Source organism: Chiloscyllium punctatum, chromosome 45 (assembly GCF_047496795.1).
Source record: "Chiloscyllium punctatum isolate Juve2018m chromosome 45, sChiPun1.3, whole genome shotgun sequence".
Classification (NCBI taxonomy): Eukaryota; Metazoa; Chordata; class Chondrichthyes; order Orectolobiformes; family Hemiscylliidae; genus Chiloscyllium; species Chiloscyllium punctatum.
The window spans coordinates 14727017-14747927 of record NC_092783.1 but is presented as its reverse complement, the minus strand read 5'-3'; the positions used below and the strand labels follow the sequence as shown (position 1 = coordinate 14747927).

The following is a 20911-nucleotide window of genomic DNA, read 5'->3' as shown; positions in this document are numbered from 1 at the left end:
TACAATTTTGGTATTTATATCTGAGAAAGGATTCATTTGTCCTGGAAGCAAGGGAAAGGGAAGTTTAAAATATGCCTCAAATGCTGCCATTTAGAAATACCTATTTCCACAATGAGAATAATATGAATAGAAAGTATTCCAGTGGTTTACTAGATTGTGTGCTGAAGTGACAGGTCATCCTATGATGGGAAGATGATGAGTTAATTAGGTCTCTGCTCTCTATAGTTTAGGTGAAAAGAGAGGTAATTTAAATATACATTATTCTGAAGAGGCTCAAAATTAGATAGACACAGAAAGATTGCTCCTCCTGGTTGGTGAATTTAGAGTAAGATTGGGGATAAATTTTGTCAATAAGGACTGTCAATCTTAGGAATTTTCTAACACAGTGAATTGTGAATGGTCAATTGTGGAGCATATTCATAGGTGGAATCACTAAACCTTTATCTTTGAGGGAATGAACGGATATGAGAAACACATGGGAAAATGAAGGTAGGGTAGAGGGTCAGTCAGGGCCATGTCAAATAGCGGCATTCCATGATCTACCCTTATTTCTTATGCACTTATTTTATATCCATTCCTGGTGTTGCTTTCCAGTGTTTACATTCTTCCCTCAGACAACAGTGTGAAGTCATAGACAAATTTGCAGGCTGCTTGTCAGTCTATCAAATCACAATATGAAACTCTTTCAATGGCTACAATTTTTATATCAATTTAGACTTACAGTTTGCACGGCAGGATAATATTATGGACTCCCAAATTTTATAATTAGTTCGCGTATTAAATATGATTTCTAAATATTAAATAGGGTTCAGAGTAAGAGCTGTGGTGTCCACTCACCAGGATTGTCTGGTGTAAAGTTCAAACTCTTTATTTTCTGATATATTTGTGCTAAGTCAATGGAACATTAACCAAACTAGTAGCGTTGGCATTTTTAATGTTCCTTATCTTTCGTTGATCAATACCAATAGGTAAGTGTGCCAAGGGAAGAGGGTGGTATGGTGATAATGTCACTGGCTTAGTTATCCAGAAGGTTTTAGGCTAATGCACTGAACATAGGCATTAGCTACATGGGCACGTGCCACGTGCTAACAAGATAAGGAATAGGGAGAGAGAGCAGTTGAACACATGGCTACAGGGAGGGAGCAGGAGGGAAGGATTCAGATACCTGGATAATTAGGGCTAATTCTGGGATAGGTGTGACCTTTACAGACAGGATGGTCTACACCTAACCAGAGGGGTACCAATATCTTGGGGGGGAATTTGCTAATGCTCTTCGGGAGGGTTTAAACTAATTCAGCAGGGGGATGGGAACTTGAATTGTAGTTTCAGTGTACAAGAGCTGGAGTGTAGTGAGGTCATGAATAAGATTTCAAGGTCACAGGAGTGTACTGGCAGGCAGGAAGGTGGTTTGAAGTGTGTCCACTTCAACGCCAGGAGCATATGGAACACGGTGGGTGAGCTTGCAGCATGGGTTGGTACCTGAGACTTCAATATTGTGGCCATTTTGCAGACATGGATAGAACAGGGACAGGAATGGTTGCTGCAGGTTCCAGGGTTTAGATGTTTCAGTAAGATCAGGGAAGGTGGTAAAAGAAGAGGGGTGTGGCATTGTTAGTCAAAGACAGTATTACAGTGGCAGAAAGGACATTTGATGAGGACTCGTCTCCTGAAGTAATAAATAGTGAGTTGAGAAACAGGAAAGGAGAGGTCACCCTGTTGGGAGTTTTCTATAGGCCTCCAAAAAGTTCCAGAGATGTGGAGGAAAGGATTGCAAGGATGATTCTGGATAGGAGTGAAAATAACAGGGTAGTTGTTATGGGGGCTTTAACTTTCCAAATATTGACTGGAAGTATTATGGTTTGAATAGTTTGGATGGGTCAGTTTTTGTTCAATGCGTGCAAGAGGGTTTCCTGACACAGTATACAGATAGGCCAACAAGAGATTAGATTCCCTACAGTGTGGAAACAGGCCCTTTGGCCCAACAAGTCCACACCGACCCGCAACCCATCCAGACCCATTCTCCTACATTTACCCCTTCACCTAACACTAGGGACAATCTAGCATGGCCAATTCACCTGACCTGCACATTTTTGGATTATGAGAGGAAACCGGAGCACCCGGAGGAAACCCACGCAGACACGGGGACAATGTGCAAACTCCACACAGAGAGTCACCTGAGGTGGGAATTGAACCCGGGTCTCTGGCACTGTGAGGCAGCAGTGCTAACCACTGTGCCACCATGCTGCCCCAAAGTGGCAAGGCCACTTTGGATTTGGTACTGGATAATGAACCAGGCCAGGTGTTAGATTTGGAGGTCGGTGAGCACCTTGGTGATAGTGACCACAATTCAATTATGTTTACTTTAGCAATGGAAAGGGACAGGTATATACCACAGGGCAAGAATTATAGCTGGGGGAAAGGCAATTAGGATGCGATTAGATATGGTTTGGGAAGCATAGGATGGGGAAGGAAGCTGCAGGGAATGAGCACAATCGAAATGTGCAGCTTATTCAAGGAACAGCTACTGCAGGTCCTTGATAAGTATGTACCTGTCAGGCAGGGAGGAAGTTGTTGAGCAAGGGAACCATAGTTTAATAAAAAGTTTAATCTCTTGTCAAGAGGAAGAAGAAGGCTTATGTAAGGATGAGATGTGAAGGCTTGAGAGATAAAAGTTAGCCAGGAAGGACCTAAAGAGAGAGCTAAGAAAAGCCCGGAGGGGAAATGAGAAGTCTTTGGCAAGTGAGATCAAGGAAAACCCTAAAGCTTTCTATAAATATGTCAGGAATAAAAGAATGACTACAGTAAGATTAGGGCCAGTCAAGGACAGTAGTGAGAAGTTGTGCATGGAGTCCAAAGACATAGGAAAGGTGCTAAATGAATATTTTTCATCAATATTTACACAGGAAAAAGACAACGTTGATGAGGAGAATACTGAGATATAAACTATTAGACTAGATGGATTGAGGTTCATTAGGAGGAGGTGTTAGCAATTCTGAAAAGTGTGAAAATAGATAAGTCCCCTGGGCCAGATGGGATTTATCCTGGCATTCTCTGGGAAGCTAGGAAGGAGATTACAAAGCCTTTGGCTTTGATCTTTATGTCATCATCGTCTACAGGAATAGTGCCTGATGACTGGAGGATAGTAAATGTTGTCCCCTTGTACAAGAAAGAGAGTAGGGACAACCCTAGGAATTATAGACTAGTGAGCCTTACTTCGGTTGGTGGGTAAAATCTTCAAAAGGATTATAAGAGGTAGGATTTATAATCATCTAGGAAGGAATAATTTGATTAGGGATAGTCAACATGGTTTTGTGTAAGTCATGTCTCATAAACCTTATTGCGTTCTTTGAGAAGATGACCAAATAATGGGATGAGGGTAAATCAGTTGATGTAATATATATGCATTTCAATAAAGTATTTGATAAGGTTCCCCAAGTTAGGCTATTGCAAAAAATACAGAGGCATGGGATTGAGGGTGATTTATTAGTTTCGATCAGAATTTGGTTAGCTGAAAGAAGACAGAGGGTGGTGGTTGATTGGAAATGTTCATCCTAGAGTTCAGTTACTAGTGGTGTACCGCAAGGGTCTGTTTTGGGGCCACTGCAGTTTGTCCTTTTTATAAATGACATGGACGAGGGCATAGAAGGATGGGTTGTTAAATTTACGAGTAGAAAGTGAGGACTGCAGATGCTGGAGATCAGAGCTGAAAATGTGTTGCTGGAAAAGCGCAGCAGGTCAGGCAGCATCCAAGGAGCAGGAGAATCGACGTTTCGGTTGTGGATAGTGACAAAGGATGTTGCAGGTTACAGAGGGACATAGGTAAGCTGCAGAGCTGGACCGAGAGGTCGCAAATGGAGTTTAATGCGGAAAAGTGTGAGGCGATTCACTTTGGAAGGAGTAACAGGAATGCAGAATCCTGGGCTAATGGTAAGATTCTTGGTCGTGTGGATGAGCAGAGAGATCTGGGTGTCCATGTGCATAGATCCCTGAAAGTTGTCACCCAGGTTGATAGGGTTGTTAAGAAGGCATACAGTGTGTTAGCTTTTATTGGTAGAGAGATTGAGTTTCAGAGCCATGACATCATGTTGCAGCTGTACAACACTCTCGTGCGGCCACAGTTGAAGTATTGCATACAGTTCTTACCGCTGCATTATAGGAAGGACCTGGAAGCTTTGGAAAGGGAGCAGTGGAGATTTACTAGGAGGTTGCCTGGTATGGAGGGAAGGTTTTATGAAGAAAGTCTGAGGTACTAGAGGCTGGTTTTGTTAGAGAGAAAAAGGTTAAGAAGTGACAATAGAGGCACAGAAGATGATCAGAGGATGAATAGGGTGGACAGTGAGACCCTTTTTCCTCAGATGGTGATGACTAGTATGAGGGGACATTGCTTTAAGTTGAGGGGTGAGAGATATAGGACAGATGTCAGAGGTAGGTTCTTTCCTCAGAGAGTAGTAAGGGCATGGATTGCCCTGCCTGCAACAGTAGTAGACTCGTCAGGTTTAGGGGCATTTAATTGTCATTGGATAAATATATGGATGAGAATAGAATAGTGTAGGTTAGATGGGCTTCAGATTGGTTTCACAGGTCAGCGCAACATCAAGGGCCTGTACTGCTCTGTAATATTCTATGTTCTATAGGTTCAAATATCCCTCAATGTTAGTGGAATTTAAATTAAACAAATACATCTGGAATATAAAGATGGTCTCAGTAGTGATAACTACTTTTTTTTGTTGTTAAAATCCACCTGTTTCACTGATATGCTTTTGGGATGGAAATCTGCTGTCCTTACCTGATCTAGCCTATATGTAACGCTTGACCCATGGCAATACAGTTGACTCTTCACAGTCCTCCGAAACAGCGTAGCAAGTCCACTCAAATGCTACTGGGGATGGAGGCCTTGCCAGAAATATACACAAACCACCAATGAATGAGGAAAGTAAACGCTAGACTGGGAGGTAAAAATCAAAACCATCAGCACTGTGGCAAGCCAAAATTCTGGAAAAGTCCTCACCTTCTAGGCTTGTTGTAGAATTTCATGTAGTTTTTCTTCATAGAACACGCTGCTGTCTTGAAGGTCCTCCCAAGGTGTAAAAGCTTCCCCTTCATTGTCAACGTAGGTGTTCCAGCAGTAATTATACTCGGGTGCCTTCATGATTCTCAACCGGCAGCCAGCTGCTTGCAGTTGCCGTAGGCCCTGATGACTTTCGGCCTCTTCCCACATGAACAAGCGTGCCATGAAGATGGTGAGCTCCACATTGGGGGAACTGCTCAGGTACTCAGCGATTTTGGCAGCACACACCGCGCAAGGACTGGAGGACACATACCAAATGATGGAGTAGCTCAGGCTGCCATCACACTCCGTGAAGATATCTGTGAAGAAGGCACTTTCTGCATGGGTGCCCGCGTGCTCATCTTCCACATATCCCTCTGACCTCTCACATTCCGTGCCCTGCTTCTCCACTGAATAGCACAAAAAGGTTTTGTGTCGTCCTGAAGAATATTCTACGTTTTTGAACTGGAATTTGAAGAAAGCAGATGGCATGCGTTGCCTGGAAAAGAAAGAAGCAGGTATTGGACAGAGCAAAAAAAAAGTATTCAACCTCATTGATGCAGCACTTATTGTAAGTCTACAAGCATCAGAAGCACATCAAACACATTTTAAAATAATCGTTGTTTCACACAGAGAATGTATTTACCACATTAAAATGTCACAAATACAGTTGTAAAAGGAAACATTAATCCAAGTGGCAGCATGATAGCTCAGTGGTTAGCACTGTTGCCTTACAGCACCAGGGACCTGAGCTCCATTCCAGCCTTGAGCTACTGACTGTGTGGAGTTTGCACATTCTCCCCATGTTTGCATGGGTTTTCTCCGGGGGACTCTGGTTTCCTCCCACAGTCCAAAGATGTGCAGGCAAGGTGGGTTAGCCATGGGGAATGCAGGGTTACAAGGATAGGGTAGGGAGCTAGGTCTGAGTTGGATGCTCTTCAGGGGATTGGTGTGGACTTGATGGATCAAATGGTCTGCTTTCACTGTGTAGGGTATCTATGAGATAGACAACAGCTTGGTCAGAAGGAGTTTTAAGGTGCATTTTAAAATGAGAAGAAAGAGGCAGAGATGATATTTAGGAAGAGAATTGAACAGCTTAGAATTTAGGCAGATATAAGGCACTACTACCACAAATGGAGAAAAGCAAGAGGCCAGAAATGAAGGAGTACATGTAGCGATATCTGGTTAGACATTCTGAGGAAGGATCACTAGATCCTAAAATGTTAACTCTGACTTCTCTCCACAGAGCTGCTAGACCTGCAGAGCTTTTCCAGCAATATCTGTTTTTGTTAGCAATTTAGGTTTGATTTGGAAATTAGCATAATTAATCAGTTAGAACACAATAAATATTAAAATATTCATGTATGAATCAACCATAAAAAAATTTGTTGCAACTAGCAAAGCAAACCTGGAAGTGGACATGGAGATGATATACAGATGCTATCAATTTTAATGTTAAAATTCACACAACACCAGGTTATAGTCCAACAGGTCTATTTGAAAGTACAAGCTTTCAGAGTGCTGCTCCATCATCAGGTAGCTAGTGGGACAGGATCATAGAACATAGAATTTATAGTAAAAGATCAAAGTGACATACAACTGATGCATTGTATTGAACAAACCTAGATTGCTGTTAAGTCTTTAGTCACTAAGAATGGGAATGGAGGTTTCAATTGATTAATATGTAAATCCCAGAATTTCTTTCAAGTCATGGCTCCAATATAACTTAAGGTTTTATCCGTATATAAAAAAAAATCTCAGCTCAGACAATGTATTAAAAGTGTGAGGTTGGAGTCTGTCTGCATCCCAACCTTGAATCAGACTGGTTCTGTTTCCAAAGTAAGAACTTATAAAATGCCACATTAACTGACTGCCTCCTGATTAAGTGCTTTTTGAACAAAATAGAACATATCTGCAAATACAAGCCTGCAAATGCAATTTCATCGCATTGACTTATATGTGTGTGTGAGGGAGAAGGAGGGAATGTGTGAAAGTGTCTGTGTTGGAGGGAGAGAGAGAGAGAGGGAGAGATCGCGTGTGAATGTGTGTGTTTCTGTTACAACCAAAATTAACTTCAATATCTTATACACTGCCTTAAGTAGGGAAGTGTATATACTGAAGAGAGAAACCCTAAACCCTTAAAATATGTGGGACTTTTATAGCATAGCTAAGGCTTTTTAAAATTAAGATGTGGAGGTGCTGGTGTTGAACTGGGGTAGACAAAGTCAGAAGTCACATGACACCAAGTTATAATCCAACAGGTTTATTTGGAAGTACAAGTCAGTGACTTCACCTGATGCAAAAGTTGGTGATTTCAAATAAACCTGTTGGATTATAACCTGGCATCGGGTGATTTCTGACTTTATTTAAATTAAGAAAGCAACTTGGACAAAAGTAACATTCTCACGCAGTTTCTTCTCCTGTGGGATCAAAGAATCTTTACAGTGTGTTTGCAGGCTATTCAGCCCATCAAGTCCACATTGACCCTCCAAAGACTATCCCACTCAATCACCGTAACCCTGCATTTCCATGGCCAATCCACCGAATCTGCACGTTTGGACTGTGGGTAGAAACCCACACAGACATAAGGAGAATGTGCAAGCTCCACACAGACAGTTCCCTGAGGCTGGAATCTGAAGACTGGCACCTCGGACATTGCAGCACTCCTTCATTATTGCACTGGAGTGCCTGTCTAGACTATATGCTGAAAAGCCAGAGTAGACTATGGGGTGGCATGGTGGCTTACAGTGCCAGGGACCCGGGTTCGATTCCCGCCTCAGGCAACTGTTTATGTGGAGTTTGCACGTTCTCCCCGTGTCTGTGTGGGTTTCCTCCCACAATCTAAAGATGTGCAAGCCAGGTGAATTGGCCATGCTGAATTGCCCACAGTGATAGGTGCATTAGTCAGGGGTCAGTGTAGGGTAGGAGAAAGGGTCTGGGTGGGTTACTCTTCGGAGGGTTAGTGTGGACTTGTTGAGCCAAAGGGCCTGGTTCCATACTGTAAGGAATCTAATCTATCAGTCTTTTAAACCTAAAGACTCTGACTCAGAAACAAGAGTAATTTAGTTCATTGCAACTGTTGGCTTCCTCAAGGCATTTTTCAAAGAAAAACTGAACAACCATTACCTCTCAAACAGAATCACTCTGAATCTGATTAATTATCCATTATCAAGTCACTGTTAATAATATACTGCTATGTATAGGATAGTTGTCAAGAAAGAAATCCCTCTGTACAGCAGAGTAGTACAAAGCAATTCATCATCTGTGAAACACTTCAGACCATTTTTTACAGAATTGACAAAAAGGTCTCCATCAAATAAGGCTTTTTATTGTATGCAATTAAATAGTCTCACAAAATGCGATCAAAGTGACCACATTGTGTTGTGTTGTAATTAAATCAGTTTAAAATTAAAGGTCATTCTCTCATAGATATAATGAGCAATAAAACAGGACTCTGTGGTTGGAGACATTCTTCGAAGGTCACAGTACAGGTGATATGGTAAGGTCACCATATTAGAGGGTGTTTAAGATGGGCCCACCAATTCAATTCTCCATCTGAACCTTACACCAGAGTTTCTACTTGGGGTTTTAGATTTCTACTCTCTCACATATCGCGCTCTCCAATGAAGCCTGGGACACAGTGCTCTGGCTTTTCAGCTATATCTCAATCAATGGAATTTCACATTTATTTTTAACTTTTCTTATCTCAGCTGTGCTGGCAGGAAGAGACATCAGAGGATTAGCATTTCACTGTCGACACACCAATCTTCACGCGGGAAGGAAGGGCAGTGTTGAAGGAAGGATCCATCTTGGCTATTCTCTCAGACACAAGACCAAGTCGGAGGCACATACCCTTTAATGACACGCTTCATTTGATCTTTTCAGACTAGTAGCCTCATATAACACCATCAATAATGAAGCCTGAGAAATACAGAATCATAAACTATATCACACAGAAAGAAGTTCAAAATCACACAACACCAAATTATAGTCCAAAAGGTTTATTTGGGAGCACTAGCTTTTGGAGTGTTGCTCCTTCATCAGGTAGCTGTGATGAAGGAGCAGTGCTCTTCCAAAAAAACTGTTGGACTATGATCTGGTGTTGTGTGACTTTTAACTTTGTACACCCCGGTTCAACACTGTCTCCTCCACATCATGGCTACATTGACACCACTAACTGCCGGCTCAAAGTGGAGAGGATCTCCAAGAAGATCACACATATTGACACACAGATTTCAGAGTCTCCTGATGAAAGAGCAGCTAGTGCTTCCAGATAAACATGTTGGACTATAACCTGGTGTTGTGTGATTTTTAACAGTCCAACACCAGCACCTCCACAACTCAGAAAGAAACCAGCAAGCCCATTGTTCCTCTGTTGATTCATCGAGAAAACAAAATTGCTTCATCCCACCTCATCCCTCCTTTTTTTAACCCTGTAAATTCCTCATTTGTAAGTACTTGTTTAAATACCTTTATATAATTATTTATGACATCAGCTTCCATCGTATCTTTGGGTAAAGTCTTCCAAATTCCAAACAATTTCTCTCATCTCTCCTCTAAATTGGTTTTTGTCACTGATTTTGAAAATATGATGACTAGTGATTTTTCTCTATCTATTTTTAATAAACTCGATTAGGTCCACTCTAGCCTTTATTTCAAAAGGGAACAATTTCCAACCTCATGTCATGATTGAAGTTTCTCTTCCTCATATCCTCTTGGTGAATTTCCTACATATCCTTTCTTAGACCTTTACATATTTCCTGAAGTGTACTCCCCCAAATTGTCCAGAATATTCCAGTGTTTTATAAGTTTCGAGCATGGATTCTTTGCATTTATGTTATAACTCAACTGCTTTGGTTTAATCAATTTGCCTTGCCACCTTTAATGACTTCTGTTTATAAACATGAAGGTCTCTCTGCTCATTTAAACTTTCCAAATCATGTAATAAGCAGCACACTGTTTTCAATAATAGATCTTGCAAAGTGTGTCATTTCACACCTCTCTGCATTGATCTACACACACTTTGCTTCTGCCCATTTCACCATCATACATTTGTCATCACGAAGTCCACAAATTATTTTCATCACTATCCACTATTTTTCCAGGGTTTGTGTTATTTACAAACCTCACAATGCTGCTACCTAGACGTGAATCTAGTTTGTCAAATTTGGGACATGTAATAGAGACAAAGCTGACACTTGAGGAGCACCGTGAGTGTGAAAAACATTCATCCACCACCATTCTGTACTTCCTGTAGCTAACTTAAGACTGCATAAATTTCCCCATTTTCTCCTTATACCATGAGCTTCCCTGAATGTATTACTGGTTTCCAATTACCTCTCCATAATGTTAGACTACCCAGTCTATGGTTTCTCAGTGTATTGGCCTCCACCTTCTTGAATAGTGCTATAACATTAATAATCCTCCACTCCTCCACACTATTCTCGAATCCAATAAGAATTGAAAACTTGTGACCAGTGCCTCTGCTATTTATACTTATGCTTATTTTAGCAACAGGTTAATTTTAACTCGACCAAGTGACTCAAAGTTTAGTAAGATTGCTTGTTTACTACTAAACTCTATTACTGTTCTACCAATGACTACCTTCACCCCTTCATGCTTTCTTCATGAAGATAATTTTAATAATTAGAGGTCAGCAGTCCACTTTTGTTTCTTTGCCGTACCAAATGGGGAAAAGGATCATCAGCACAAGACAGACCCACAAAGATAGGAGAAACAAACAAAAACAGAAATTGTTGGAGCAACTCAGCAGGTCTGGGAGAGAAAACAGAATTACGATTTTTGAGTCCAGTGGCCCTTTTCAGAACTGGAGAAACACATGGCTATACAATAGGTAGGAGTGCAGTCGGTTTTTCCATTGCAGCAATACTTTATTCAAGGGATTCACATTTCACAGTGAGGCTAAGAGCTGGGGCCAGTGTTGAGTCTTAGCATTAAAAGACTGAAACCTGAGGCCCTTGAGGTGAAGAGGTAGTGTCTCCACCTCTGACCCAGGAGGCCTAGATTCCAATGGTGTGTAATAACATCTCTGAATGAGTTAATTAGAAAGTGTAAAGCTGTCCACTATCTTTATTGTGAGTCTGAACTTTAAATCTAAATTCCCACTGGCATATATTTAGTTTATTTTAATTAATTTCAAATTGTCTTTTATTTTAGGCAGACTGTTCTCATGTGTGTTAGAAAAGTCATTATAAATCAACTCCTTTGTCACCAGTTGCTCAGCCTTCTTTCTTAACTCACCAGTTAATCAGGATTTCCACAATACAGCAGCAATCATCATATTTTATTATAAACAATGACATAACATTTTTAAAAGGGCTCAATTTCTTTAATGATGGAATCTTATTGAAGAACCTGAACAGCCTGGGCTATGGTGGCTGAATCAGATGAAAAGTTCAGCAAAGCCTACCTTGATTTTGGGAACAGTTTGTTGCACCTTTTGACTAAAATGTGGAGGTGCCGGTGTTGGACTGGGGTGGGCAAAGTTAAAAAAAATCACACAACATCAGGTTATAGTTCAACAGGGTTATTTGAACTTACAAGCTTTTTGAGCGCTGGTCCTTAACTAAGTTCTAGGTGTAAAGATGAGAGTCTCGTCTGGAGCAGTAAGTTGCTTATGAAAGGAGTATTATTGGTTGTTAATGAACTAATTAACTTCAGATCTCACCTCAGTAGTATGTAGCTTTCTAGAGTATCACCTGCCATGATCAAACTGGGCATTGAGAATTCTTGCTAGGTAAGTTGGAGCTGGGCACAAGCTTTCTGTTTGTTCCAAACAGTCTCAAATATTAGACACCATCTTCTCTGGATGCACTCAATGGGCATCAGGCACAGCAACCCCATGTCCACTTATATTTGCATCTGACATGTGCCAGTCTCTGGGAACTCTTGTGGCATATCTCCAAGCCCCTTACAGGACGCCTCTTCAATTCAGTGCTGCACCTCAGACTGCATCAGCAACTGTCATTGCAGTGCTACAGTAAGGACACTGTGTGCTCGTGGACGGAGAGGGCTGCACCCACGGCCTGTTTGCTTGCTCTTTACAGGCTCACCCTCTTTGTGCAGACCTGCATACTCACGGCTCTCCTGCCGTGCATCGCTTTTTCCTCTTTGCCCTCTCAGCCAGAGATACCAGACTCATAGTCAGTCAATCAGGACAGTCAGAGTCAGAGAAGAGCAAATTGCTCGGCAGCTCATTATCTTTCTTGACTCTTTCTGCCCTATTGCAGTTTAATTTTCTTCCAGAAAGAGAGGCAGATATTGACAGTAATGAAAGTGACAGTCCCAGCTCCTACAGTTGGTGCAGGTTGGGTGCTGTCCTGATTGAATGAGTAGGCAGCGCACAGGGGATGAAGGGTTAGTGATATTGGGCGTTGAGGAGGATGAGAGTGAGTGAGGGAAAATGTTGCAGGGGAATAGTGAGAGTTCTAGAGAAAGACCTTTTGTGGGAGGGGGGTCCAGTTGCAGAAGTAGAGTGATGCAAGGTATCGGAGATAAGATGGGTCAGTACTGATGGCAGAGTGGAGGTTATTGACCTTCTTCCTACATTGATGTGGATTCCTCCAGATGGCTGAGGCTACACTGACCTGGTTGGGTGTCATAGCATCCACTGCTGGTCCTCTGTACCAGACCATCCACCTGGATCTCCAGATCTGCACATAAACAGGGGTACTAATTTTCCCTTTACACTCATGTCTGGGGCAAATGTCAGGAACTGTGCAGGGTACCTGTGCACTGAGCATATTCACAATGGCCTTTTAAAGATGGCATCAGTGCCAGGGATGCCAGTCCACTTTGGGATACCCCAGCGATGGCAAGTCGTAACACGGGGCCAGAATCAGACAAGAGGAGTGGGCTGGGTTAGTAATTAGTTAGAGAAGCTTGGGAAGATGCAGTGAGGAAATTCACTCAAACTCACAGAGAGAAACCCTCCTGAAACTGACACTTAGCCAAACATACAATTTAGTCCTAAGTGTTTCTAGGCAGGACACTGCCTATTAATACATATTTAAAGATCACATAGCACCAGGTTGTAGTTCAACAGGTTTATTCAGAAGCACTAGCTTTCATAGCGCTGCTCCTTCATCAGATAGCTGTTACCTTCATCACAGTTACCTGATGAAGGAGCAGTGCTCTGAAAGCTAGGGTAACCAAATAAACCTGTTGGACAATAACCTGCTGTTGTGTGATCTTTAACTTTGTCCACCCCAGTCCAACACTGGCTCCTCCATATCATTTTTAATAGATACACTACAGTCTGTAAATTCACAGTTCCTTCAGCTGAACACCTCACTAACTACAGCTTGTAAGTAGACAGGGTACCTGTACCTCCACTACTATGTCAGGTTCTCCAGCAGATTTAAAGGAGATAATAACCCTGAGAAATATCATGGATAGAATGGCTGTATAGACTAGAACTAGGCATTCTTAGTATGAGTAGACCATTTAAATATCTGAATATACAGACACTTGAACTAAATGGGGAGACTCGCTCTGACATTGTAGGTCAGTGAACGAGCTACTCAGTAATAGTGATGATTATCTGGTGTGATTTTCATTCAAACAGGCCTGGGATCAATGAAATTCCACTATTGAATATGAATCTAGTCAACCATCCAGTGTATTAGACATGGGTGTTCTACTCCCAAAATCCTAGTACAGAAGGATAGACCTGGATCTAGCCTTCAGACACAATGATGAGGATTTATTAACAGAGATATACATTATGAACAGACACCTCCTCATCCAATAAGGCATAGTTTTGTTCCATTTGTATTTATAAGAACATACGTGAATCTGCAGTTGATGCCTATCACATACAATTAAGAGTAGGAGCCTTCAGATAAACTTTTAGATACATATACTTCATGCAGGTTGCACATTATACAGTGTATAAAGAAGAATTTCTGCATCTATATAGCATCTTATTGCATCTCAAAGTGACTAAGATTGAATTTGTTGCTTTGTAGGATATACATTCATAATTATACATTCTGCATAATATGTACAAACACACATGTTCATTTTTGCCAGAATACTCCAGGTTACTCACTCATCATGGACTGGCAAATTATGCAGTAATGTTCCTGTAATTTCTCAATATGAACTCCTCGTAGGTAAGACTCAATACCAGGTAAGTGCATTAATGAAACCAACCCAAAACTGTCCTTGTAATATTGGTTTTGAAATTCCAACACACTGCCATATTAATCCAGCACTGTAGTAGCATGCAAATAACATTGGCTAATATTACTGAAATACAATGCATGCCAATGTTTGTAACCTACACTGTAGTTGACATTCAATGAATCACTTTTTTTCTGACAAACATATTTCTTACCATTCTTGTCAAAATTAAACCTTGTCTGTCACAACTTGGTCAATGATGTAAGTTTGTTCTGTATCGTACATCAGCATGGTAAATAGTTCATTCTTCTCAGAGTTAAAAAAAATGTTTAACAATAGTTAGACAAATATCTACCTTGCTCTTCTTTCCTGAAGTGGCATTATTAGATAGAAAAAGGTTCGATGCTCACCCTGTAATTGTTTCAAAAGGCCCCAGCTCAGCGAATTCCAAATTCTCTGTTGCCGCCTCTTCACCTGTTTCACCCTCTGCATTCTTTTCTTTCTTAACTACTTTGTTGTTTTTTTTGGTCTCCTTTTCAGCCATTGTGGACTGAAACCTGACAGATCAGTGCGATGTGAACAGAATCACAGCAGCTCTATCCTGAGCAAGAGGGAGGTCCCTGTCATACTAATGCCACACGCACTAAATAAGGGAACAGAGGAGGAGGAGAGGTCTCCCAGCCCAAAATAACCTGCAATCAAGTCATCGTCAGTGTCACCAGATCCATCAATCACAGGCAGCTCTCCTCATCCAAACATTCTTCCAACTGACTTCGATATTTTCCTTCCAACACATCTCCTCTTAACTTTCATGCTCTAATCCTTTTTTTATTATTCTTTGAATATTTCACAAAGAAAGAAGAAAGGAAAAGAAAACAACAATGCTGCAGATTTTAAAGTTAGGTTTTAAATACATTTGTTTCTTTTAAAGAATGGTTTTCTTTTCATTACCTCATTTCTTTAGTTCAGCTTGGCTTGGGGTACAGCTCCACCTCTCCCAAATCACTCTTCTTCATTTGCAGGTTTTGGAAATAAGGGTGCATAGCCCATTCAGTCACAGAAGGCGTTACATCCCCTGTCAGATGTTGATCTTAATTAATTTCCATGCATGCACAGGAGGAGTCTTTGGATAATGATCAGAAGCAAGAACCCTCTCTTTTTCTTTCCCTCACTGTAGTGCAATTGCTGAGGCCAATTGCGATACCCCAACCTCTTCTAACTGATTAACTTCCTCCGTTTGTTAATCAATGCTGACTCTAAGGCATCCTAAATGTTGCTTGCATGGGTCAAATCCCCACTCACATTGAGTTCTTGCAGTGGCACCAGTGTGTAGTATCTGCAAAGATGCCAAGGTTCCTTCACCAGCACTTTCCAAACCCATGGTCTTTACCATCGAGAATGTCAAATGTGGCAGATGCACGGAACACCACAATCTGCAGCTTTCCGCCAAGCCACACACCTCCCTGACTTGGAACGATATTATTGTTCCTTCATTGTTCCTGGGTCATAATCTTGGAACTCCATCCCTTACAGTACCGTAAGTGTACCTGCATGCCAAAACTCCAGGGAGAAAATTAGGATTGCACATGCTAAAGATCAGAGTCAAAAAGTGTAGGGCTGGAAAAGCACAGCAGGTCAGACAGCACTCGAGGAGCAGGAGAATTGATGTTTCGGGCATAAGCCCTCCACCAGGAATAATCCAAAACTACAGTCATTCAAGCAAGCAAGTCACCACCATCTTCTCCAGGGCAATTAAGGAAGGCAATCAATACCATGAATGAAAAAGAACATTTCAAACATTATGGAGAATCAAGCCTTAATAATAAACTAAGTCATTCAGGGGAAATTCATTGGAAGAAAACAGAAAGTGTTGAAGAAACTCAGCAAGTCTGGCAGCATCTGTGGAGAGAGAAAAATAAAATTAATGCTTCAAGTTTGAAATGACTCCATATCATTACATTTTGTTTCCAACAATTTGTTTGTATTCCAGGCTCCAGGATCTACAGTATTTTGTTTTTATTTTAGTGATTTCCAGAAACACTTCACACACGGTGGGCGGCATGGTGGCACAGTGGTTAGCACTGCTGCCTCACAGCGCCAGAGATCCGGGTTCAATTCCCGCCTCAGGCGACTCTCTGTGTGGAGTTTGCACGTTCTCCCCGTGTCTGCATGGGTTTCCTCCGGGTGCTCCGGTTTCCTCCCACAGTCCAAAGATGTGCTGGTCAGGTGAATTGGCCATGCTAAATTGTCCGTAGTGTTAGGTAAGGGGTAAATGTAGGGGTAGGGGTATGGGTGGGTTACGCTTCGGCGAGGCGGTGTGGACTTGTTGGGCCGAAGGGCCTGTTTCCACACTGTAAGAAATCTAATCTAATCTAATACAATGGGTCGCAGAAATCCGAAACCCAATATTGCAAAGACTAGGGTCAGTTGTAAAGTTCAAAACTTGTTCAGTAAGATTATCAAAGATAAGGAGCAAGGGTAGTCAGATAGTGAAGTTACCAACAGCCATGATCGAATTGAACAGCAGATGTGCGGCTCATTCCTGTTGCTGTGGTTTTCCATTGTTCTAAAAAAGGAGACCGTGAACTTTAGGTATAACCACTAAATTATTCCAAGACACAGAAGTTTGAAATCCGTAGAGTTAACCTTCCATTTCTTTTGCTGTGAGTTGTGTGGGGTTTTTTTGGAGGACTTTTCGCTACAAGGTTAGCTGGTTTTCTCACCATATCTTACTAAATTCGCCTCATAACTCGTTACCCCACCGCCACAGTATCCAGCACCAGACACTGCCCCCATAACAATTTGTGGTCAAGCACGATCAGTTCAAAGCTGCCCTGGATGGTTTTGTCTCTTCCTCCAGACATGAGGACATGAGACTTCCAGGGCATTGCTTTGCAGGCTGGGACATGTAGGTTCTGCTGGATGGTGTGCTACAGCGGTGGAATATTCTCATCCCCCCAGGACCAGCAATCGAGACCATGAAACAAGATCATGCTGGCCTAGTCCAAGGAAAGCCACCAGCTCAGCCACTTGTAGGAAGAGGGTCAATGACTTTCTCCAGTCCACCAGCATAAGTGCCACCATCTTCACTACGTGATGATTCCTAGGGATGTCCAGTTCATTCATCACAGGTTAAGGTGTACTACCTTTATTTGAAAGATAGTAGGGGTTTGACAATGCTACAGTTGGATTCCCAGTGCGAGAGAATGATTCTAACACCTGATCGCTATGTAGTGACCTCTACTGAAAGAGCAAATATATGAATAAGGGTTGAGGACTGGGTCAAAGCTAACCAAAGATATCCTCTATAATAGATGGCTGTTTGACTCTTAATGTCAGGATGTGTGCATAAATACTGACCATTCGAGAAGGACAATTGTCATTGTGACTTACTTGACTAGATTAGACTTATACTTAGATTTTTTAAAAAAACATCAAGAGATGATTTCTTTGTCACAGTACTTCAGCTGTCATTGACCACACTATCACCCCTAGAGTCAAAAGATTGTGAGTTCATTGTCGCTAGGCTAGGACAGTATTATGAGATTGTTGCATTGTCAGAGTTGTTGCCTTTAAGTGAGGCAACATTTATATAAGACCCCATCTGTTGATGCATGGTACTATGTTGCAGAAGAGTAGCAGGGTCGTCCTAAAATCTTGGTCAATAATTTACCACTTAACTACATTTTCTGAATTACAACAAGAACCTTATTTCAAATGAAAAGTACCCGATTAACTCTGAAATGCTATGTGACTTCCTGAGGATGCAGGAGTTTTTTTTACTTTGAAATCTTTTTGCAGAAACTCTTGTTAAAAAAACAATTCAGGACCCAGGTTAATGTAAGGAAACAGGCTATTAATTCTGCCATTCTGGAGACTTACTCCTGCAGAATCCATATTTACTCTCAAGATCCCCAACTAAAGAGAATTTTCCTGTTGGGGGAGCCCACAACAGGTCAGCTAGCATCTCAAAGAGAGAACAAGGTGTCAGGTGAGACCTTTCAGCAGAATATTCTGGACAATGACCATCTTCAAGTTATCCAACCATGGGAGCGTTTAACCAAAATCTTTCTAGTGAAAAGAACTGTCTATGACTGCATGTTGCCAACTGACACATTCTAAGGTGCAAGACTATGTGCTGAAGGAGAAAATAAAGCTCGGGGGCCCAATGTCAAAGGGCTCAATGGGCAAAGTCCACGAAATAAAGGCCACTGACGCTGAAGGTCTGAACTGTAGAAAACTCCTTGCTACCAGCGCCAGGGAATGTATGACTTGAAAATGTAAATTGTAAATATGATTTGTAATTGTAAATGTGGTGAGGCACTGTGTACTGTATTGAAAAATAATGAACTACTATTTTTTCACTGTACCAAATTTCAACTGCAATATAACGTACATTTACAAATTTTATAAATAATTCTTTTTTGGGTGAATTTGATCAAACTTTGTCATGTCCTTACCCAACATTCACCCTTTATAATGGAAGTCAATGAAAGCAATCAAGATCTGGAATTAGCTTCCCAAGATGACCTTTCCCCTTCCCAAGTCTAAACATTTCAACAGCATTGGTAGCCCTATATTATCGTCCTGTTTGGTGATAATGGACTCAGATTGGGTTCGATTCTAACTGTGCACTAACTGGTCCGTGTTGGGCAATGTTTACTCTGTGACCTATTCAGGAACCTCTCTCTCTCTCTCTCTCTACCTTATATCTACTTCCTCTTTTGGTTCAGGTTTTTTGCCTCATATTTCTTTTCTCTCTTCAAATATTTTATCCCCATTCCAGCTTTCTTTCCCCTGTTTGTAATCCATGGGAACAGTTGTGCAAACAATTTCACTGTTTGCTAAATGCACATTTAATCCAACCGACAGCTGCCTTTTCTGTGCAAATTCCAACTGGCAAGTCAACTTGGGTGTTTCAGCCAGTGCTGTGTGTAACCATGAAAACAGATTCACTGTGTTGCAGTACGTTCTGTACCTGCATACTGACATGCATTGCATACTGTAATAATCAGCTTATAGTGTTGCGTACAGATGATTTTAGGAGCAGTTTTTGTTTAGTAAATGGCACTGTGGCCAAATGCACAAACCAAACTGAAAACTGCTGCAGCCCCACCGACCCACCTCCCAAATGAATGTTGCATCAGGGTGGAAGAGTCTGAAAAACTTAATGCTGGGAATTGCATTAAGCATCGCGCAATGTGGTGATGATGCTGCAAATGAAGTAACAGTTTTGGACTGCCAAGGAAGAAGACCCTCAGTTTTGTAACTATCATACCAATGTAACCTGTAATTAGTTGCTATAATGCAACAAAATACACTTTGAGGAAGATATGAGCCTCTTCTTATTAGACATCTAAGTGGTTTTGCTTAGAGTCTCCGTGGATTTCTACCTGGAAAGAGGATCATGGCAGCAAATCCGTTAGACAGCTCATACGCCACAATGAGCAGTGGTGAGGATTCACTTTATGACATGGTGCCAATAGTAAATGTTGCTGTGTCTTACTATTAGACAGTAGGTGTTGGATATCAAAAGAATGTCAACAAAACATGACAACCACAAAGCACAACAGTGTCTCTACTTCCTCAGGAAATTCAGTATATTCACAAGGAGTCCTACCAATTTTTATAGATGCACCACAGAAAATATTCTATCAGGATGCATACAGTGTGATTTGACAACTGCTCTTCCCAGAACTGAAAGAAATTACAGAGGGTTGTGAACCCACTCCAGTCCATCACGCAAACCAGCCTTCTATCCATTGACTTACATTCCAGTCCATCATGCAAACCAGCCTTCTATCCATCTATTCTTCCCACTGCCAATGTTGAAAGCAGCCAATATAATGAAACACCCCACCCACCTGGTTATAGGCTCTTCTATCCATTTCTGTCAGCCAGAAGGTACAAAAGTCTGTATACATGTACAAATAGATTCAAGAACAGCTTCCTCCCCACTGTTATCAGATTTCTGAATTGATCTCACAAATTTTTAATTTAATGTTGATCTGGTTCTTTGTGCACCTTATCTATAGCTGTAACATTGTATTCTTTGCCCTAATGCATTTTGTATGGTATGATCTGCCTGTACTGCATGCAAAATAAAACTTTTCACTGTACCAGGTACATGTGACAATAATAAATCAAATCAAATCAAATCAAAATCTTCAGAGACAGCTGCATAAGGCTGTTCATGTAAACAGATAACAACAGAAAGAGTTGAACCTTCAAGATCTCTACAGAAGAGAACCCTATGACAATATTCAACAAGGTGGAATCTACAGTCAACAAAAAGCATTTAGGACCTGATAGACTCAAAGCAGTGGGTGAGTGAGAGATAGGAACTCCACAGAGTTGAGGACTAGTCACACCAAGGAAGTTACAGATTATAACTGGTGCTGATAATCTGTAGGAGCAGTCCCAAATCAAGCTGAAGAGCAAACATGGACATCAGTTATGTAAGGTGATGTACTCTTACTTGGAACTACAGACTGGAAAATAGAAGTTTTGACTGCTGTGTGGCAGAGAGCAATCTGCCAAGTGTCACTTCTACCACACAATAATAAATAAGGTCTATTGATCCCCACCAGAAAAGATAATGTAGAAGCAAATATACCAGATGGATCTTTCACTATATAAACCTCGGTGAGTGTCCATGATGTGAAAAGTGCTAGAAGAATTTTGTGGCAAATCATTTAGTTTAATATACAACATTGT

The 20911-nt window shown here is 41.3% G+C and overlaps 1 protein-coding gene across 1 annotated transcript in view; it reads right to left on the bottom strand.

Moving 5' to 3' along the window:
- apobec2a (apolipoprotein B mRNA editing enzyme, catalytic polypeptide-like 2a) overlaps window positions 1-14826 on the bottom strand; it is a 28177-nt gene extending 13351 nt beyond the window's left edge. Inside the window, exons 1-2 of the mRNA XM_072563344.1 lie at window positions 14605-14826; window positions 5009-5546 (exon numbers count right to left, since the gene is read on the bottom strand). Coding sequence (XP_072419445.1) covers window positions 5012-5546; window positions 14605-14738 — 669 coding nt within the window. The 5' untranslated portion in view covers window positions 14739-14826 and the 3' untranslated portion in view covers window positions 5009-5011. The remainder of the gene's footprint in view (window positions 1-5008; window positions 5547-14604) is intronic.
- Window positions 14827-20911: the final 6085 nt, after the last annotated feature.